Source organism: Centruroides sculpturatus, unplaced genomic scaffold (assembly GCF_000671375.1).
Source record: "Centruroides sculpturatus isolate CEXI.00-Female unplaced genomic scaffold, Cexi_2.0 scaffold175, whole genome shotgun sequence".
Lineage (NCBI taxonomy): Eukaryota > Metazoa > Arthropoda > Arachnida > Scorpiones > Buthidae > Centruroides > Centruroides sculpturatus.
Genome location: NW_019384486.1, coordinates 498,470 through 521,404, shown reverse-complemented (window position 1 = coordinate 521,404; position 22,935 = coordinate 498,470). Strand labels below are relative to the sequence as shown.

The window sequence follows — 22,935 nt, the reverse complement described above, 5'->3', positions numbered from 1 at the left end:
AAAACTTGGCTTCTCTGCTTCTGGCATATTTACTAAAAATAAATTTATTCCTGTTAAACAAATACTCATTGCCATAAAAATTAGCACATCAAGGAGTTGTCGGAATTGAACAAAATTGTGTGTGTGTGTATGTGTAACGGTGATATAAATGATTACAAAATGAAAATAGAAGGATCATTTATTAAAGGAAAAACTATAAATGAAAGGAGGTTCTAGTGCCCTCTTGGGCCACCTCTAGCATAAATATACCATGTGATATGGACCAGCATGGAGGCATACTGGTGTAATACAGTGTCCTGCAGCATCTCAGTCCACAGTTGCTGCAAGCAGTTCTCTACTTTGGCCAAACTCCTAGGCTGTCCAACTTGGCATTCCAGATGATCTCAGACATTATTGGTTGATATTGGTGACAAATCAGGACTGGGCAGGCCAGGAAGTGTGGCAATGTGATGGAGGCAGTCCTATAACAACATTTCTGTATGTGGTCAAGCATTGTCCTATTGGAAAATGGCTCTTGGTTGCCCTGTCATGAAAGGCAACACGTGGCTACAGGAAATCACTAACATACTGCTGGGCCATCATGGTCCTTTATATCATTATTAGAGATGACCAGCTGTCATATGTGATAGCAACTCAGACCATTATCAGCTGTGGGGCAGGGTGCCACTCCAAAGTGTAGGCAGGATTGAGGCATTCACCACAGAGCCTCCAGACACAAACATGGCCATTGTCAGTGCTCAAACTGAATCTGGATTCATTGCTGTAGACAACACAGTTCCATTTTGCTGTGGTCCGATCTTGTTGGGAGTGACATCACTCCAAACAGTTCAAGTGACTATTAGCTTTTGGAGATGGAGAAACTGGCTAACAAACACTTCCTATATGCTGATCTAAACTGCAATGCTGTGGAATTGTTGTTACCCAACTCTATTTCTAATTGCAGAAAAAAATAACTCAATATGATGTAACGCTGAATTTTTTTTTGTTATAAGATAATTTAATAATGGCTTTTTACTCCAAACATATTGATTTGCTATTTGTTCTAATTTTTTAAATCAATTATTAGACCAATTATTAGAATCTCTCTTCTTCCTTTAAGAAATAGACAGCTTTTACAATCTTCAGTTTACTGAAATAATCAATTTCTTCATTAATAATTTTTGAACACTGGTCTTTGTTTCTGTTCGTGACTGGACTCTTTGTCCATCTCCCCATTGGATGACAAGAATTAAGCAAGTCAAATATATCATTTATGTTCAATGTGAATTCAGCAGTTGCATCAACATTATTAAAGTCTTCTATGCAATTTTCTTTACAAAATATAAAAGCATTACTTACAGATCTACTTAATATCTGTGCTGCTATATTTATCTTCATTTTTGTCTTTACCATTCAATATATGATTTTAATTTATTTGAGACACGAAGACCGTCTTTATTCTGTACGTTATATAATTGAATAAAATATTGCCATTTACGAGGGCTGTTCGGAAAGTTTGCGGCCTCAAATAGAACAACAAACAAAATAATGTTAAAATTTTTTTATTTTTTAATGTAGGCTCCTTTGTTAGCAATGCACTTATTCCAGCGATGTTCTAGCTTTTTTATGCCATCACAATAGGTCGATTTGTCAAGGTGTGCAAAATACTCGTTCACTTCAGAGATGACTTCGTCATTTGAGTGGAATCTCTTTCCAGCCAAGAATTTTTTTAGGTTTGGAAAAAGGTGGAAGTCACTGGGGGCCAAATCAGGTGAGTACGGTGGATGTGTAACTAATTGGAAGTGAAGTTCGTTTATCTTTTGTTCAGTGATTCTAGAGGAATCTGCATGTGCATTATCGTGGTGGAACAGAACCTTTTTCTTCTTCAAGTGTGACCTTTTTATTTCGTTTTCTTTCTTCAATTTTTCCAAAAGTTCACAGTAATAGACAGCATTAATCGTCTTTCCTCTTTCTAGGTAGTCAATAATGATGATGCCTTTAGCATCCCAAAAAACCGAGGCCATCACTTTCCCCATTGATGGAACTGTCTTTGCCTTCTTTGGTGGTGGCAAACTGTGGTATTTCCATTGCTTCAACTGTTCTTTTGTTTCAGGAGTGTAGTAATGGATCCACGTTTCGTCAGTAGTCACAAACCGACGCAAGAAATCCTGTGGGTTTTTCTGGTAGAAGTCCAAACACTCCTTTGGCATCAAAGTGCGAACACGTTTTTGCTCGGCGGTCAGCAGACGCGGCACCCACCTTGCTGAGACCTTCATCATACCCAAATTTTCGGTTAGGACGTGGTGCACTCAGTCGACAGAGATGCCTGTTGTCTCAGCTATCTCACGTGTTTTCAAATGGCGATCTGCTAATAACAAATCGTGAATTTTGTCGATATTTTCTTCAGTGACAGCAGTTGATGGCTGTCCGCTGTGAGGGTCATCTTCCATTCTCTCTCTGCCAGATTTAAAAAGGGCTGTCCATTTTTTCACAGTGGTGTACGAAGGAGTAGACTCTCCCAAAACTTCATCCATGTCAGCTTTAATTTGAGATGGGGTCAACCCTTTTTTCGTCAGGTATTTTATGACCGCACGAGTCTCCGTCTTCTCCATTTTTGACAAAGCATGTGCACACTGACTATTTGCTAAGCTGTTGTGGCAAAACTTTTTGACAAATCAAGCGGAAATTGGTATCATATCTCTAGCACAGATGGCTGAATTATTCCCGCCAAAAATTAAATTGATCGCAGCGCCGCATATAGGCAAGGCCGCAAACTTTCCGAACAGCCCTCATAATAATTCTGCCATCATTGTCACTCTTTAGAACTTTAAGATCAGCCAAAAGATTCCTCATCAATTTCAACATATGATCTGCATCAAGAAATGCATAAACTTTAAATTCTTCTGTTGAAGGGTAATAAAACCAGTTTTTCAAATTTTCTAATCAAAGTTAATTTCCAATTCTTTCAGATTTCTGTCATGTTAAAATTAACATTTCATGCACCTTCTTTGAGGACAGAAAACAATATGTGTGATCATGAGAGGCTGATACTTCATATTCTCTTTTTGCAATTTTTTTTCTTTAGAGACTTTTGAAATAGGGTCTTTAGATGTTCGTTTTTTTCCTGAATGTTTTATTGAAGGGATTTTTTGAAGATGTGAAGAAAATGAAAAAATTGTAGAAACAGAATTTGGTTGTAAATATCTTCTACAATTATTATAACTGAAGCATGCTTCTTCAAAATGAGATGAACAAATTCTAGTATTATTGTTTGGCTTCCAACCATTGCGTCGCATTAGTATAATCCATTTCTTGAGAAGGGATTCATCAGCGAGTGGAAACCTGAGAAAGAAAAAGTTTTATTTTAAATTTCACTATCATAAGAATGGAATCTGATTTACTTATCACTGATGTTAACTACTCTAAAATTCATAATTTGATATGTATAAAGCTTCTATCCAAACTTAATAATTACATCTTATTTGAAATTCCTGAACCTTTCTTGTAACTGTTGGTACAATTGATAGCAGCACAAAAATGTGACATAATTATACCTTACGGTATGTTTCGCTTTCCATCCTGAAACTGTCACGGATTTCTTTTCAACGAGCTTTCAAAAGTGGCGCTGTAAACACTGCTACTAGCACTGGTTGATTGTAAAAAAAATCTTAAAATTTAATTTTAAATAAATAATAAAATATATTAATTTTAAATAAATTATCACTATTATTATTACTATTAAGAAAGAAATGATCCAGAAAATTAGTTAATATTTTAATTTTTCATTTCCACTTCTGAATAAAACTCTAAAGAGGGCGTCTTTAGTTACAACGAAGATCGTCTGGTATTTTACAAATTGTATGGTCTGCTGACAGGAATCAAAAATGCTCGATTTATTTACTATTTTCAGTAAAAGTGGTATCGTATTATGGTGTTTTCAAGGCACATCCGATATATTTAGGCCTTCTGTTAATTCACTCATCAGGAATGTATTATTACAGGTAAGAATCGGACTTTTCCTGCCATATGTGATAAGCCTAATTGCGTCATTTAACCATATTTCCGGTTTTCTCTAAACATTTGGGCATTTAATCTTAATTTTGGATGATAGAGAAACTATATTTGATAGCAATCGAAGATTATTATGCATTGCATGTTAATTTCTATAACGCGATGGATAATTTAAATCCATATGTTTACTGTACCTTAAGGATTTCACACGCGTAAATGTATATAAATTTCATTTGTTAATTTATAATTAATGTATTAACAATGTGTTGTAATTAAAGTTTTCATTCTAAAAACATTGACGTTATTGTGAAATAAAAGAATATTTTGAAGTTATTAATTATGAAATGAATATAATGACTTTTTAAAAATACTGATTTAAAAAGTTAATATATTTATTATCACAGCTTAACATTTTAATGTTTATATTTACTGTTATACTTCTATTGTAATTTATGTATCAACATTAATGTACAATCTATGTTAATGATCCTTAATTTAAGAAACTAACATGTAAGAATAATTTGTATGTATGTATTTATTATATATATATAACACAATTCAATGCTAGGAGGGATTCAATTATAATTTCTGTAGCTAATCTATACAGTGGCTAACCTGTATACTCCATGGAAGTGGTGGAAATGCTGCTTCCCTTATATTTTCTAAAATATAAATATATTATGTGATTATTTTCATACTTTGAATTACTTAAAATTAATATTTTATTATAATCACATTGTGTATCTTATTACAAATTTCTATACTACATGTGAAAAATGATAAGATTGTTATTGTATTTTCTAATATCAAATATAAATTTGTATATGCATATTCACAATGCAAGCACTGTATTGTCAAATACAGGATAGCTTCCACAGCCAAAATATTTGAATTGTGTAAAGCAGCCAGATTACAGGCATTTGCACATGTGATTTGCAGAGCACCAACTTCTTGCAGCTTAGCTGGTGGATGCTACACACCAAAATATTGTATAACACTTTCAGTGATTCTATCTGGATCTGGCACAGCTTCCCTATTATCAAATGTCACCACATGCCACTGAATCTATATATTTTAAGGTAATTTGAAGGTTAACATTGAACTAAACAAGAATTCTAACTAAATTTATTAAATTTAGCTGTGTACAGAATTTCTCATTTCAGAATTTTTTTGGAGCTTTTCATATTAGATTTACTGTATTTTATGACATAAGATGCACTTCCATTTTAGCACAAAATATTTAGGGAAAAGTATTTGATATATTTATGCCATCCCTACTTTAGCACTTGGCATCAAATTTTTGGTTTTACTATATTCTGATTTAAAAAATAATAATAAAATCAGAATGTCTACTTTTATTTATCAGGGAAAAGCAGGAGTTTAAAAGCAGTAATTTAGTATTAAAATATTCTACATGAATACATGCAAAAGCATCTTAGCTCTAACAAAAACTAATAAAATTATAATTACAATATGTTGTTTAATTAAACAATAGTATTTTATTCAAGGGTTGGGTTAGATAGAAGTTATTGCAGTTTACTAAAGGTCTTTGGTGAATTCATTAGCCTGTGGGAGATTGCAACTTTACACATAAGATGCAGGTATTTTTAATACCAAATGTCACATTTTATATGCTGTAAAATATAATTTATTGAAATTTTTTATAATTTGAAAGCATAGCAGTTACGATTGGAAAATAAAAACTTTGAATTTCGTATGTGTTAAAAGTTTTGAAATAATATCAATATTTTAACAAAATAATCATTATTCATTAAGTGATAAAGTATAAATTTGAATATTTACATGGATCTGATATTTCATAATGAATATGTAGAACTAGGTTGGTTTGTAATATAGAAATTATGATTTAAAGCTGTACTTTATATAAAATATATTCAAGCAGATATGAAGACATGAAATATATAGTCTTTTATTTATATCTTTAATAAATTAGAAATTTTGAATTCTGTAAATTTGTTTTGAACAACACAGTAAGTACTTTTTTCAGCAAGACTTTAATTCATTTAAACAAACATTTTCCACTTCTTTTCATAAGTTTGCATCAGGTTTAACAAGAGGATTCAACAGTTAGAACTTGTTTAAACCAATCTTCTTGCTAAACCTGAGCAGACTTATGAAAAAAAGTGGAAAATGTTTGTTTAAATGAATTTAAATACTTTTTTCAGCAAGACTTTGTGTGTTATTTAAGCAAAATTTGTTTGTTTACAAAGAGGTGTTTTTTATAATTTTATGTTTTGTTTTACCTTTCTCTAGTTAAAATCATTGTAAAATGAATTAAAGTTGCATTCACTTGTTTAAAAAGTTGTCCGTTGTCTTTTAGACTGATTTAACATTTTAGGTTATAGTTATGCTATTTATATACAGGGATGTAGCACAGTGTGGCATTTCATACACTAATACTCTTCTGCCTAAAGCTTGTAAGTATAAAAATATATCATTAGATAATGATTGTAACAGATAATAATTTTGTAGTCAAACTTTTTTTTTACTTATCAATAAAAACCAAATGATATTGCAGAAAACTTATGCAATTATAATTGTCAGTCAATAAATTTAAAATATGTTGACTCATCTTAAAACAAACAAGCAAATTTTGCTGTTGCCATGGCAAGATGCCATTGTCACAACATTAATTTTCAAGCAATAAAGCAAACAAAAATTTACCAGAATTCATTAATTAAATCAAACTAAATTACTTTCATACCTCCCAATAAACAACTCTATTTCCAGTAATGGTTGCTTTTTACATTTTTTGACATGAACAATAAAAAGTAGTACTGTAATAAATGTTCCATTTTGAATAGACTAGATTTTCTTTTCCTAATAAGCAAGGGCAGGTTTGATCTTCAATTGAATGCAAAAAGTTTATTAACATCACTTCTCTTTAACAAAATACTGTAAACAATTCACATACAATTTATCATCAGTAAATAAAGAGGATAACAAATCTTTGATTGTAGAGCAATTCAAACATCTGGTTTTAGTGGACCATTTTACTAATCAGAAAATCAGAAAATAAGGGTTAAAGTTTAAGGATGCCCACCTCTTTAAATGGATGTGGTCACATACAAACATATGCTAGTTTGCATATTGGGAAATAAATACATAATGCCAAGTTTGGCTACTTATTTTATTCTTTTGATGCTAAAAAATATTTTCTACTTTTTCAAACAATCTTCAACAGAAAAATCACAAATTTCTTTTAGCTTTGTTTAACTACTGTGATATGCTGCTCCACATTTAAATGGCAAATAGTTTCCTTCTCATTTTATTTGATTAGAAAATTATTTAGAACATTATTTTTGTAAATAAATTTAATTTTATTTAGCTTTATGTAGTAAATTATTTCAAAATATTATAATTCAGAGATTTTGATTGCTTAATAAGCCTTAACTCCCTAAATTATACAACCTTGACCTTGAAAATTATTCATATGAATTTTTATAAAGCAAACTAACTACTGTTTCCCTAGTGCTTCATATTAATGTGAGTTAACTGTATATTGTTGTATAACTGTATAATATTGTTCTGTATGGAAATATACAGTTCATTAATTTAAATTCTTATATCTTCAATATATGAGACTATATATTCTAAAAGGTCATTTTAGAGTATCAATCATTTGCTGAACCGTTTTTGTTGTATATGTGTAGTTTGTTGCATATCTTATATAAGAAGTAAAGCATTAATAAACAAAATGCTTTAATAAAGAGTTTTTTTATGAAAAAAGATTTTAATGTTTTTTTTTTTAACAAGTACAGTACAGTAATCTCACTAACTCAAACTAATACAAAGTGAAGATTTTCTGAGTTTATGAAAGTCCAAGTTAGTGGGGTATTTTCTGTGATGATGCCAAAAACAAGGTGGATATACTGTACAGTAATTTATTATGATTAACTCTATATAGAAGTTTTACTGAGCTTTAGCAGGTTATACTGCTGAATTTATTATTATAAGAAATGAAGTTTGCAAATTTCTTTTAAATGACCATAAAAGTTTATTTTATCAAATGAATCTGTGATGTCATTTCTTAGAAATCAGTCCATCACCAAAAACACCCAACATATTTAATATTCAGTTAATTCCATTTTGGAAATAGTAAATTAATAAAACAATTTAATTATTAAGAATATATAATTGAAATAATGATGTGCAATTGGCTAAAATTGGCTAAGCATGATTTTGTTTGGGTGAAAGAATACAAATTAAATTACTGTATCTTATAATTTGTATCCTCTTAACCAAATACTGGTAATTTACTTTTTCAATTCTGACATGAAACTTAATGTGTGAATATTTTAAAATTACAGTAGAAACTTAAGTATTTGAAACTGGATTATCTGAATTATTTTTCAAAAATGTAATAATAAAATAAAACCAGAATGTGCAACACTACATAGACATACACAGAACCCAAACTTCACATAAATGGAAATTACTGTCAATTGTGATGTAAAACTGGGTCATATACATAACATTGTTAGATTTTCAGTAAATTAATTTACTTTCAAATACAGTTATTGCATTAGTCTTTGTTATCATTTTTTTTTTTTTGTTTGGCCTGAGCAGGGTCTGGATATATTATGGATCTTTGATTGCCATTTGTATTGATCTTGTATATCATCTGGATGAGCATGAGTGGCCTTTAGATCTGTCTGAATGGATTGTATCTTGCCATTTTTGTTTTGGTCTTCCAAGTGGTAAGAGACTGATGACTGAGATAAGTAAGCAATATTTGCAACAGTATTAGGAGCTGCTTGGAGAACATGTCCAAACTAGTGATGTTGCCTTTTATGTATGTTTAGGTTAGTGGTGTAATACCAAACTTCTTTCAAATTGCATCATTTATGACATAGTCAAGAAGAGAGATGTCTAACATCCATTTCCTTGGCATATAGTAGTTGTACTAGTGTTTTTGTGATTGGTCCATTCAGCATAATGGGTATAATCATTATGCTGGTATATTTTTGATTTCATATAGATATGCATCTTCTTGTCATAGAGGATGCCAGTAACTTTTTCCATAATAGCCAAGTTGCATTAATCCTTGTCTACACTTCAGTTTAATAAAAGTATTGACTTGTAGGATGGATCCAAACAGTGGCGTGCCATGACATTTGATGATAGGGAAGCTGTGTTTCTGTAAAAAGCCAACTTGCAGGAGCAATCAGTTAATTGTGCATCAGGGTCCATTCGTATTTGTTTGTTCGATAAGCCAGTAAAAAACCATACACTTCTTTAAATATATTTTTAATAGATTATCTGATGTACTTAATAAATAAACAAGTTCAATACAGTTACCTCCGTTATTAGATTCAATAGATTCCCTATGCCCTCTAAATGCCAATTCTTGCTTTGAGAAAAAACATATAACATCTATTAATTTAGATATAATATATCTATTAGCTGAAATTATCTTGTTATAATTTTCAATATTTATTTTATATTGTTTACTAATATTAAATTATATTCTGTTTTGATTTCCAAATTGCTTCAATTTTACGAAAGAATTGATGTGACATTTATGATTTTCATGTCTTTTGCCAACTTTACTCAAATTATTTAAATTGTTAAAGCCATTCTTATTCCACACACTAATTTCATTTGAAAATAGTAGGCAAGGTCAAAAAACAATTTTTGCATTTCTATGCATCCACAAAGCCATTTTATGTCTTCATAAATTTTATCGTGAAAATGTCGAACAAATTTTTTTGTTGAAGTATTTATATTTAATTTAGGCATTGGTCTTTCTCTTTTAATAATGTTTTCTTTTTCATTATATGGTCTTCAGCCAAAACTTTTTAAAAATAAATTTTCAATATCGCAATTACATTCTAAATCGCTAGCCAAATATAAGAGCTAAAATTAAAAATAAAATTATAAAAACTTACTTGTTAAAATAAAATGTGTGATGGATATACAATTATACATACCTGGTACAAAATATTCAATTGTATGAATATACTTTTAAAGAAAATTATAATTAAATATAGATTTGTGAAGAAACGTACGTAAAATAACATAAAATATTCTTTACTTTTTAAATATTAAAACAATCCACTTAGTTAAAATTGCTCCCTACCAGTGGCTCATGGATGGAATCAGAGACGATCTTGATAGGTGTGCAGTGTGTGTACGCATGCCAAATACTGAGGGTACCGATACCAGTTAATGTCAAATGCCTCTTTTGTTGCATCACTAGTATACCTCAAAGGGCATGACATGGTTGTTGTAGATTTTAAACGTTTCTCACCATAGCTGTAAAAATCTGAATATGTTAAAGTTAATAGTTGTTTGTTTTCTAACTAATTCGTTTACTAGTGATCATGGAAATTTCCAAAATTTACAATGTTTTGGTCACTTTCGTTGAACTGGGAAAATTTCTGTCTTTATTACATCTAATATTACGAAGAATTCAGTCCCCACTGTACTCAGCTAGAAATTGGTTTGGTTAAGCTTTTGTTTAAGTAAAATTTTGGCTTTTTCAGCAGGGTTTTATTTATGTCCCTAATTCCCTAATCTCTTAATTATTTAACTATTTAAGTAGGAATAAGTTGAAACTAGTTACTTTGTACTCAAATATTTGTAGTCTTGGGAAAGAAGTGGAAAGACCAATTTTTATGACAACGGATACATAAATCGTAAATTCAAGGAAAATAAATTCTAGAGCTTTTTTTGTACCTTGCGTATCTCATTCATTAAATTTAGTTGTAAATGATGCTGCCATTACTTTGGCAGCATCATTTACAATCAGTTAATTTCTTAACATTGTACAAGATTTTTTTCGTGCATCCCCTTATAGATAAAACATACCAAATCATAATATCACTAGTTTAACATTGAAATCTGTAATACAAGATGGGAGAGCAGAATAAATATATCAAATATTTTAATGGATTTTTTAAACTTCTGTCAACTATACAGAACTATCATAAAAACATACCAGTAAATTCCTATCAGTTGGATTAAGTTATAAATCTACTCACGATTAACATAATGGGGTGAGGGCAGCCAAACATCTAGCAGGCAGGTGGCTAACAGCCCAGAACCGGTTCTGGACAGAATCATTTCAAGTGTTATACGATATTTTGGTGTGTAGCTTCCACCAGCTAAACTGCACGAAGTTGTTACTCTGTAAAGTGCATATGCAAATGCGTATAATCTGGCTGCTTGGAAGCTGACCCGGTTTTGACAATACAGTACTTCCATTTTGCACTGATATTCGAATATACATTAGCAATCTTATCTTATCGTTTTCTTCACATGTAGTATAGAAATTTGTAATAAGATACATAATGCAGTTATAATAAAATATTAATTTTAATTAATTCAAAGTACATTAAAACATGAAAATAATCACGCAATATGTATTTATATTTTAGTAAATACTAGGGAAGCGACACTTCCACTGCTTTCAAGGATGGCATGCCACTGGATCCTAAGTATTAGAAGTTGTCTGTCTTTACCAGATTATATCCATTGACCATGATTGATCCTGTACTAGGGTTAGTCTCATGGTATTCAGTTTTAGTAATGTTTAGGCACAATATATAGATGCTATTCTTCTCTTAAAGTGTATCCAGCTATTCATTAAGATTTTGATAATACACTGGGTGATCGGTTAATTAATTAAATGAACATAATCCATTCCAAGATCATATTTGCTATCTGAATTGTTTGTTAACTGATTACCAGTTTTCAATAGATTTTAATCAGAATTTGATTAATTTAATATTCAAAATCATTCTATTTAACACATTCTGCTGACATTGGAATTTGATGGTTCTATAACCTGATGCAGACTTTGGAGAAGGTCTAAAGCATTTGTTACATGATTTTAAAACATTAGTAAATGTTTTTATTACTGGAAGTAAAAATTCTTTAATATTGTCTTTGATTAATTCATTCTGGAGAAACCAAACACATACATACAGTCTTGCATTTTTATCAGTCATGTTTTTTTCTGTTTATGAGGCATTAAACAATCTGTCCAATGTCGATTCCTTTCTCTCTTCTTAAGGATTTTTCAAAAGTAATTACTTTTGAAAAATTCTTAAGAAGAGATAAAGTGGAAAGAAAAGTAATTACTAACATTGTTATTGTAGAGATCCTTGAGTCTATTAAACCTCAACCTGGTTTGGATGCCATTCTAAGACCGTTGTTCTGACATCCACTTCTTCAAAAGATCTTTAATAGCAGATGTCGGCATTGGTCCTCTTTTGTCTTCCTCTTTTTCAGACGAAAACACATCTTGCTGAATTTCTTGGTGTTCTTCATTCAAGAGTTCTTGGAGTTCTGTCATCAGATCAATTTCAGGTTCAATTATGAGCTCTTCAATATCATCTTCATTCTTTTCCAATTCAAGATCTCTAGCAGTTGTCACAATTTCATCCATAATTTCAGGGGCATTATTTTTGTCTCCCTGAATACAGGAGGGACACAGTTTTCGCCAAGCCGAATTCAACTGTCATTGAGTGACTTCTGACCATGCCTTCTAAATGAGCCTAATAGCTTCAAAAATATTGAATTTTTCTTTCCAAAATGTTTTTAATGTCATCTTTGAAGAGAACTTGCATGCTTCAAAACACAGATGAAACAGTGCTCAAATGTACAATTTCTTAAAACCTGCAATAACCTCCTGATTCATTGGCTGAATCAACGAAGTTTATTCAGAAGCAGAAACTGAACTGTCAGCCAGGGAAAGTCTTCCAGCAAATTATCTTCAAGGTCTTTTGGGTGTCCTGGTGCATTATCCAATAGCAACAGTGCTTTCAATGGCAATTCATTGGTCTGAAGGTAATCCTTGATGCTTGGTGTACAAACTTCAAATAGCTATTCTTTGAAAAGAGCCTGTGTGACCCCATGCCCTTTTATTTGATCTCCACGTCCCTGGCAGTCTTTCTTTAATTATGGAATTTTTTTAAATGCTCTAGGGTTCTCAGAGTGATAGACAAGAAGCAGGATAACCTTCATATCACCACTAGCATTAGCTCCCAAAAGTAACAGCAATTTGTCTTTCATGGGCTTGTGCCCAGGAATATTTTTCTTGTCTTTTGTGATGGGATTCATGGTTTGGCATGTGCTTCAAACATTTCTCTAGCTTTCTCTTGAATGAAAGTCATACTAATTACATCACTTTTTTTTAAATCCAAACTAAAAGCAATCTCTTCATTTTTTTCATGGATCTTTGTTTCTCAGATGTGATTTTCATTACTCCTTTAGCTGCTTGAGTTTTCTTGATTATATCTTTCTTTGATTGTATCTACTGTAGACCTGTTCAAGCCATACTGCCTAGCAACATCAGACATTTTCTGCCCACTCTCTACCTTGGTTATTATCTCTTGCTTGGTTTCTATGGTGAGCAGTGTTCTTGACACTCCACTATTTTTAGACTCCACAATATTATCAGTTTCTTTTTTAAATAAAAAGTTCAGAAAAGCACTTACAAAATTCAAAGAACAGAAATCAGCTAGTGCACAAAGAAATTATTTAAATGTGAGGCCTGGACAGAATTCGAAATTTGCTGTTAAAACATTAATGAATATCTGATGGGACAGTTAAACTCTCCCCTTTTGAAAATAAAAACTGATGCAAGTAAAACTTAACAAGTGCTCGACACTCTCCAAAGAGTATAAAAAATTATTTCTGTGAGAAAGGCAAACAAAAGGCTGAAATTACAAGGGAAAGTTTCAAAGTTCGGAGGAATAATATCCAATTGGTACCAAGTTGAGCACCAATGGTCGATGTTTCCCACACTCCGAAAGGTTTCAAATTGTCATCTGGTGACAAGGGACCACCAATCAATATTCATTATTTTACGTCGCATCTTCTTGTGTTTTGTTCTGTGAGGTGTTTGTTATCTGAACGTGAGTTCGTTGTCTGAACATAAATATCTTTTGAGAAAGTGTTTGTTGTCCAATTTGTTTGCAGTCTGAACTGAACCCACTGTAATTAGCATGGGCAACTTCAACTACTCTCTTGATTTCTTGCCTCGTAGCAATATAGTGCATCATGCCCTCAATGCAATATAGTGCATTTCTTGTTTTTTTTTTTTTTTTCAAACAAAAGACAAACTAGGTCTTAAAGGCTGCTTTCTTTTTTCACACTTTATTCTGTACTTCTGCATTGCCTCAAGAGAGGCAGCTCCATGGGTGTTCTTCCATATTATATGATTTTATATATTCTGTTTTCAAATGGGCCATGTCCCATATTTTGTAAATACTGGTAAAATTAAAAAATGGAGTTCACAGATGCCATGGGTCCCACTTTACACTTTCCTATCATTCGTTTCTTTCCTTTCCTCTTCTCACTTCCTCTAAAACTCTTTTCCCTTCCTTTTCAAAGGCTATGCCTTATAGTTTGGCCTTCTACACCTTTATAGTTTTGTAATGTACTTCTGCAGTTCAGATCCATGCCTGGCCATCAATATGTTGACAAGTGCCAAGGATTTTCCTCACAGTAGAAGTAATAGATTTACAAATTTTATTCCATATTAAGTTAATTGAAGCAGTATTAATTTCTGGGAGGGTGATATGAATGGCTATAAAAACTTTGTGTTTAAATTGTTTCCACTATTATTGCAGCTAGTCTTTTTACTTTGTTTTCCTTGTGCTGTTTGGCAAGTGTCAAGTCAAGAATTAGCAGTTTATGCTGTGGGGCTAGGTGTTCTGATGGAATAATCTTTGCATCTTTGATGATATTTGCAAAGTCATAGTAGATTAGCTTATATCCCTCACCAATGTGATGTGAGTGACATTGTGTTTTCTGTAAGCAAGTATTGTCCACTCGCCATTGTTTAAGCATTTTTGCAAGTTCATAAGTACATCAAGTACGTGTTTCAATATTCAGTATGAAAATACAGATTGATTTTGGTTGAACCAATTTCCTTGGTTTATTCTGCTCTTGTTTTGTAATAATTAAAGCATATTGGGCTAATGTTTTTAGCTAACCCTGCTCTTTGGTCAGTAACTCTTGCCAGTTGTTCTTACTGGTTGGGTGAGGCTAGTGTGCATTGTTTCCAGGAGACCTCTGTTTTCTTTGAGAACTTTGGTTTTGAATCCATTATCCAAGATGCAACAAGGAATGTAATGACTGACTTGTCACTGTGATCTGTCATCACTGTCTGCATTCAGCTTACACCGTCTTTACAGGTGGGCAGTTTCCAATGGCATTATGTGGAGGCATGGAGTTTCCACAATTGAATTACAGTATTCACACAAAAACCTTTGTTTTCAGCAAAACAGTTTAATTTAAAATGTTTTCAGTCTTTTTTTAAAGGCCATCTTCAGGTAAAATACAGAATTGAACTAAAAAAATGAATAGAATATAACATAAAACTAAATCAAACGATTGCCGTTATTAATCCAGTTATTTTATAATTTTCTACTATCTGATTTTATTAAATATAAAATATCCTGATTAATAAGAGTGATCATTTGGTTTAATATTAATACATCAGGCTTTGGAATGTTTATATATATATATAAAAGCTTTGGAACAGTGAATGCTGATTAATTTAAATTGAAACAAAAAAACAAAATAAAATAAATGATAAATACAAATATAAATGAAGAAATAAATAAATAAAAAATAAAAATACTTTATATTTCTTATGTATTATTTATTAAATGTGTATAGCAAAAATATACTGTCTATAGCAAAGTCAATGCAGCATTGAATAAATGAAGCCTTGCAAATTGCATGTAGTTTAGAGTGCACTACAAGCTGTGTTTGATTTTTGTAGTGTTATAGCATTATATATTATAGTGGCCAGTAAGTTCCAGCATTAACTTTAAACAGGCAACTGAAAGCTAAGGATACATTTGTATGAAATGCATAGTATCACAACTACAAACCCATAACCTTATATAATAGAATTTCCTTTTATAAATATCACAAAAATTCCTTACTAAATACTTGAGTGAATTGATCAATCAGCCATTTGTGAAAGCATTTCTTGGTAGGTTATTTATCCATTTGGTTAAGTGTTTGCGAGTTTCTGAACAAAGTTGAAAGATTTGCATTGACTCAATGATTCTAAATAATAAGATTTATGGAAATATCATATGGATAGTTTATTATGGGTCACCAATAAATCAATGTACAAAATCTTGATTTTTAGATGAACCTCCATAACTGGAAACTTTTCAACTCCAAATTTTAAGTTCAAATTTTTTTCCCAATTGAACAAAGTTAATCAGATACCTTTCAGTTTATAAAGTTTCTTAAGAAAGTTTATATCTAGTAAAGATTACTTATATATTTAAACACTGAAATTAAGAAATTAGTGTGATATTAATTTATATAAAGTATTTATCAAAATACTTTTTTAAAGATTATAAAATTCAATTTTGGTTTAAATTACAAAAAAGGTAAAAAAAAGTTTTTTCAAGTATTAATTATCTTGTCAGGTTTGCATTAATTCTTAGCATTATCTGAAGTGATGCTTTCTAAGTCTACTGAAATGCCAAACAAGACCAAATACCATAGACATGTTTTCACATGCCAACCAATTTTTGTTTAAAATAATCTTCAAGCAACTGGTTAAATAATCAAAAATAATGCTCACCAATGCCAAAATTATGGTATATATGGATGAAAACATTAGTTCACAGTAAAATTTTTGAATTTTGCTGGATTTTGGTGTTGGTGAGTGTTATTTCAGTTTTTGCTTAATTGAATTTATTTCTGTTAGTGTTTTTTGTCTTCTTGTCTATAGATCTTTTCAAATTTAACAGAAACAACTCAAGTCAAGATGCTAAATGGTCAAAGAAATTAATAGGTTGTCAATAATTAGTTTGCTAATGGATAAACAAAGCGTTTCTCAAGAAACAGTATAAACTGGAAGTGATGGTAATTATTTGGCTACATTTTACATCATTTGCTTAGCTACAATACATACATTGTCAGGCTATATCAAACAATATTTAATCTGTTATATAATTTATGTTGGTGTTCCAGAGGTTTGCAAAACAGGAATGTTTTTGATTATTTATTTACTAATATCAATGCCATATTAAATCCTTGTTTAAATTTAATTATGATTCATACTTCATACATAAAAGTCAATTGTGTGTTTATATATATATATAAACACAATTGACTTTTATACTGTGTAATGAATGCATTTTGTAAATGTGCAGATTCTTTGTTATACAAAAATTCATTTTGAGAATGCAACTATAGTGGATTAAAAAATGCATTTTTTCTACATAAAAATTCATTGTGTATGACTTTGTAATATGGAAGCTGTACATAACTGTACATAAATTATCATTATTTAAATACTTACTTTTATATAGACAAATTTATTATACAATTATTAATTATTAAATATTATATTAAATTTTACAAATATTTATTTTAATATTGATCTTTCAAAAAGAAAATTATAAATAACTTAATAAAAATCTTATTGAAACTAAAAACAATATTTCTAAGTTTATAAATAATTTATTACAGGAAAGAGGAGGAAGTGATGTTTTTATTCATGATGGTCTTGCACTTAAATATAAATTAGATAACGAATTTGAACTTATATATGTTGTAAGTATTTTCATTTCAAATGATTCTTTTAATTTATTTAAATTACTAAAACAAGAACAAAATTTCAATAGGTAGCATATCAGAAGATTCTTCAGTTATCTTATATTGATAAGTTCTTGGATGATATTCATTTAGAATTCAGAGACAAATTCAGAAAAGAACTTGAAGAAAGTAATTTTTTTTCTAATTTTGAGTTTGGATGTGAATATAACAAAGTAAGTAATCTGATTTTTTACAATTTATTATAACTTTAGGTTAATATATTTACTTTTGATATATTTTGAATTAGATTTTAAAAGAATCTGAAGAGTATGGTCGTATTCAAGCAAATCAGCCGAAGAAAATGAGGACTTTTCAGGAATCACATAAATCTAAAAAAACAGTTGCTTCTATGATTGAAAATAAAAATGAAATTAAAGTTCCATCAAAAGGAAAAGATAGCTCTAAGAAGAAAGAAGATGGTTTGTTTGTTTGATTTTTTTTTTTATCACTAAAAGAAATATTTTATTAATTAAAAATGTTAAGCCATGCATTGTAACAGACATGACTTCATCCAAAATAAAACATAAACACCAAGAAAGTAAATGCTGTTGTGATCTAAAGTTGAGATAATGTCTCAAAAACATTTGAATAAATGGTTTGTTTTTTACTATAAATGCTGTAAGAAAAAACAACAGAGATAATATATTTTTAAAAATTGACGAAAGCCTATTAATTAATTAATTAAAGTAAAGAAGTAATAGTATATCTGTTAAATCATTTTTACAGTTTTCTTGTACAGTAATCTTTATAGACATATTTCAGGGAACTAGCAGAATGCACATTTATCATATATTAAAAAATATTAGATAAATTGTATAAATTGATAAAGGTGTTATTAAATACAGTACATCATTTAAACACTTCTTCACAGAAAGGGGTGAAAAGAATGAGCCATTATCTAAGTCTACTTTTGTCATTTTGTTTTCATTGATATGCTTTTTAACAATGCTGTTAAAAACTTGGCTTATTTTTTCAATTCAACAAAAAATCAAACATAATGTAATGAATGGCTATTCAGGTTTTGACTCAGATATTATATTTGTTTTCAATTAAATAATTAATTATTTGATATGTTTAAATGTAAAATGTTAGTTTTGTTAATGTAGTTAGAATAAATCAGTGTTGTTGAAACTATTTAAGGCATTTTTTTTTTAATGTATTTGTCTTAATGTTGAATTAATCCATTTTAATGCTAGAAGTTTTGCAAAGATCATACATATATATTTTTTATTATTATTTTTGATAGATTTCAAGTTAGGGAGATACTGCTTGACCTAATTATATTTTAATGTTTTGTTAATTAAAATTACAATTTATTAATAGTATATTAATGTGTTTATAACTATAACTAGGGTTTTTGAGTCTTGACTATTTTTAAATTCCTTGGACTCTGGATTTTCTTTTCTTTTTAAGTCTTCAAAATTTCCAGGACCACATAATTTGTCTTAAAAATACTCTTCAGCTAGATTCATCATATTTCAACATATTATCATTTTAATATATTTATGCAATTAACTAAATATAGGTTTTAAATTAAATTAAAAAGTTCTATTGTAACAGATTTTATGTTGAATTATATTGACAAAATACAAATTTAAACAAAAAATTTATGAAAATGAACATGTTTCAATTGCAAACAAGATGTTTACAGTAGACTCTTCCACATTTGATTCCTCCATATCTGTACTCTCCCTATCCAGACTGATCAAAAGCAACCAAACGTTTTGAAAATATTGTAAACTACTCTGACTCTTACCTTTTCGTACTGCAGTGTGTACATTTTTTAAATTTGTAGAATAACGCAATGCATCAACCACTTCTGACTTGACGATGAGGTATTGGTGTGATGTAGCAGCTAGTCAGCAAATTGAGAAAAACAAATAACTTTAACACAGTACTTTATAAATTATTTCTAATTGTAAAAACTAAGTATCAAAGTCAAACATCTTTATAATGTACTGTACAGTACATACAGTAGGCATATATGTTAATCTTATTTAAAAATTCTCACACTCTTATCTGTATTTTTCTAATATCAAGATAACTCCCACCCACATTAGTTTGGACAATTGTTTTATGTATAATTTTAAATTTATGTACTTCTAACAAATTAATTAATTTTATTTATAGTAAACAAAAATGAAGTTCCTTCAAAAATTGTATTACAAGATACAACTAATGAGAAATGTAATGTAGAGTTGCAAAGATCTGAAAATGAAGAAGAAAGAATTATCCAGAATAGACAGAAATTATTTGAAAGACATCAATCAAAAGGAAAAAAGCAAGATAAAGTGTAAGCAAATAATATCAAAAGACATTAGAATTAAGTTTTATTTTTATAACAGTTTAATAAATTTAAATAATAATTTGTGATTGTATATTTAGAAAGAGTCCCAAACCTGTAAAAGATAAATCAAAACAACCAAGAGTATGGGAGCTGAGTGGAGCAAAAAATATTCCCACTCTAGACTTCAGCAAGAAGGATGCAAATGAAAGTAATGGAAATATGAACAAAGATGATTTCTTATCTGATGAAACAGTAAGTATTTCAATTTACACTCTATTTTTAAAACCCTTTTTAAATAATTTAAAAATGTTACAGAGAAGCTGGGTTGGTAAAATGAAAGGCAATGTGCAGGGTATGGAATATTCTAGTGAGGAAGAAAGTGATGAAGAGGAAAAAACTGTCCAATCCAAATCATCTAAGTAAATGTTTGATTTGAATCTATTTTCATTTTATATAAAAATTTACATTATTCTTATTAAAAGAATTTAAATATTAACAGGAAAAGTAAAGCTGGTGGTGTTTTCAGCATGTTCCAGAGTCTAGTAGGATCAAAAAGCATATCTGTAGAAGACATGAAACCCATATTAGATAAACTGAAAGATCATATGATTGGTATTTTATCCATTTTATATAAAATTTATCAATTTTAAATATCACTTTACATGAAATTTATACAATTCAGCCAAAAATGTTGCCACGGATATTGCTGAGAAACTTTGTGAATCTGTATCTGCTAAATTAGAAGGAAAAGTACTTGGTACTTTCTCAGGAATAGCATCTACAGTTAGAAATACCCTAACTGAATCTCTTATTCGATTGCTTTCTCCAAAGAGGCGAATAGATGTTCTCAGAGACATTATGGAAGCTCAAACTCAGCACCGTCCATATACTATAGTCTTTTGTGGAGTTAATGGAGTAGGAAAGTCAACTAACCTTGCTAAGGTATTTGATTTTTGAAACTTTTTTTATAGGAATGGATTTTTATTTATAAAACAGTATATTTCAATAATTATCAATACTTGTTTAGTTTATAGATTTGAAATAGATGCAAACAGTTAACAATAACTTCCATTAAATTGATTGTATTAAATGACAATTCAGTCGATATATGAAATGTATTTTGCAATTTAATTATATTAGATTTAAACTTTTTACTAATACTTTACTATAATTTTTAATGTAATGCAATCATATTGGGATATACTAACTAAAGTACAATCTATTCAGTGCTGTCTAGAAAAATATTTAGCATTCTAAATGTAATCAGTTCTAGATGTGGTGACATTTTATGATATGAATACAATTTTGTTTAAAAAAAATTATACTGAAATGCACCACTATAGCAATTTTTGTAATTCAAGTAACAAAAAGATAGTTTTTATTTGCATAAACATGTGTTACACCAGGTTCTGGGTATAAAAGTGGCCATAATTGTTGAATGTCATTTTTATTAGTTACAATGATTATCATCTTGTTATAAAGTACATTTCTTGTGAATCTGTTTTATGAAAAGAGTGGCAATGCTTTGGCTGTGCTTCAAGAATTTCATTGTCATTAGAATTTACTCCAAGACATTTATTGACTGACTCCACAAGCTCTCAGGAGAAATGATTATTTGATTTGAGAAAACTGGCTATCTCTGAGTTTAACTTGATCGAGAGTACAAACCTAACACTTCATAAGCATTGAAGATGTTACTACAGCTATTGTTGTTAATGTTGCAGACTTTAATAGTGCATTGCAGTACCACAGTAGTTGGTGTATTCTTTGGTTCAGTGTGAAAGATACTAAGAAAGTTGATGCATTGTCATGTCATCCATATAGGATCAGCTACAACCAGAAGTTGTTTGACATTGATGGGGAAATTCAACTGACCTTTGTATTAACCTTTCTTGCCAGAATGGAAGGGGATGTACAGTCGACCCCCCTATAATTACGGTCCCAATAATTACGATTCCTATAAAACTGCAAAAAAAATTGTGACAGTATCCGTAAAAGACAGTAAAAAAAACCCCTATAATTACGTTAAACGTCATCGGGCAGCCGAACTACTTTCCTGCCGTCCGTAGCATCACGCTACGGAGAGATTTCTATCGTCTGGACAGTATTATATAAATTATATATAAATTAGGTACTGTACATATAATTATATATTAATTATATATAAATTAGGTACGGTATATATAATTATATATTAACTTATTGTAACTTTGTTATAATTAAATATATAATTTCCGCCATCTAGCGTGGCGTCACGCTACGGAGATTTTTACGCTAACTATCATCTGTACAGTATGTAAATTAGGTACCATAAGTCTAATACAGTACTGTAATTTTATACATTTCTTGTGAAAGAAACATTTCTTATTCAATGGCGATTTAAAATTATTTATATTAATGATGTCTCCGAAGTTCAACAAAGTTTTCGCAGAAAAATAAGTTATCAGAAATCAGCCATGGTTTGGTGTGCTGCTTCGCGACAAAAACAAGCTTTAGCAATGGGGTTGTCGAATGGTGCATACTCGGTAAGTAATCCTACAATTTTTTGTTTATAGCGTAATTTATACGGATTATTTCCAAAAAATATATACGTATTTTGGAAATGTTGAGTCTGATTAGTCTAGAATCGATTAATTTTATGGAAGAAAACCTTTCAATCAGCCGTAGTCCATAAACTTTACACGTGTCAGGCTGTGATTGGAACGACTTGTAAGAAATCGGATTCCTAAAAAATGGAACGTATCTATGATCTTATAGGGGGGTCGACTGTATTGTGGCCATGAAAGATCCTATGGAGAAACAAGGAATCATCTCATGGAACAGTTACTATACCTAACTGTTGCATTTGGACCATGGAAAACATGAGCATTTTCCAAAAGATTTCACTGAGCCATATTTATCTTTGGATCATTCTTCTTTGAAGAAGCTAGTCTTGATGGGCTTGTGACATACTCTATGACAGCCCAGAGATATCATGAGATGCTTAACACTCATAACCCAACTGCAATAGTGACATTGCCTTAAATCAACCACTTTTGTGCAGTACAGTA

General features: G+C 30.2%; 1 protein-coding gene across 1 annotated transcript in view; it reads left to right on the top strand.

Moving 5' to 3' along the window:
• The first annotated feature begins 3,788 nt into the window (after window positions 1-3,788).
• Window positions 3,789-22,935, top strand: part of LOC111621585 (signal recognition particle receptor subunit alpha-like) — a 30,075-nt gene continuing 10,928 nt past the window's right edge. The window contains exons 1-9 of the mRNA XM_023363766.1: window positions 3,789-3,980; window positions 17,473-17,556; window positions 17,628-17,771; window positions 17,846-18,017; window positions 19,729-19,891; window positions 19,984-20,137; window positions 20,201-20,304; window positions 20,385-20,497; window positions 20,568-20,839. Coding sequence (XP_023219534.1) covers window positions 3,864-3,980; window positions 17,473-17,556; window positions 17,628-17,771; window positions 17,846-18,017; window positions 19,729-19,891; window positions 19,984-20,137; window positions 20,201-20,304; window positions 20,385-20,497; window positions 20,568-20,839 — 1,323 coding nt within the window. The 5' untranslated portion in view covers window positions 3,789-3,863. The remainder of the gene's footprint in view (window positions 3,981-17,472; window positions 17,557-17,627; window positions 17,772-17,845; window positions 18,018-19,728; window positions 19,892-19,983; window positions 20,138-20,200; window positions 20,305-20,384; window positions 20,498-20,567; window positions 20,840-22,935) is intronic.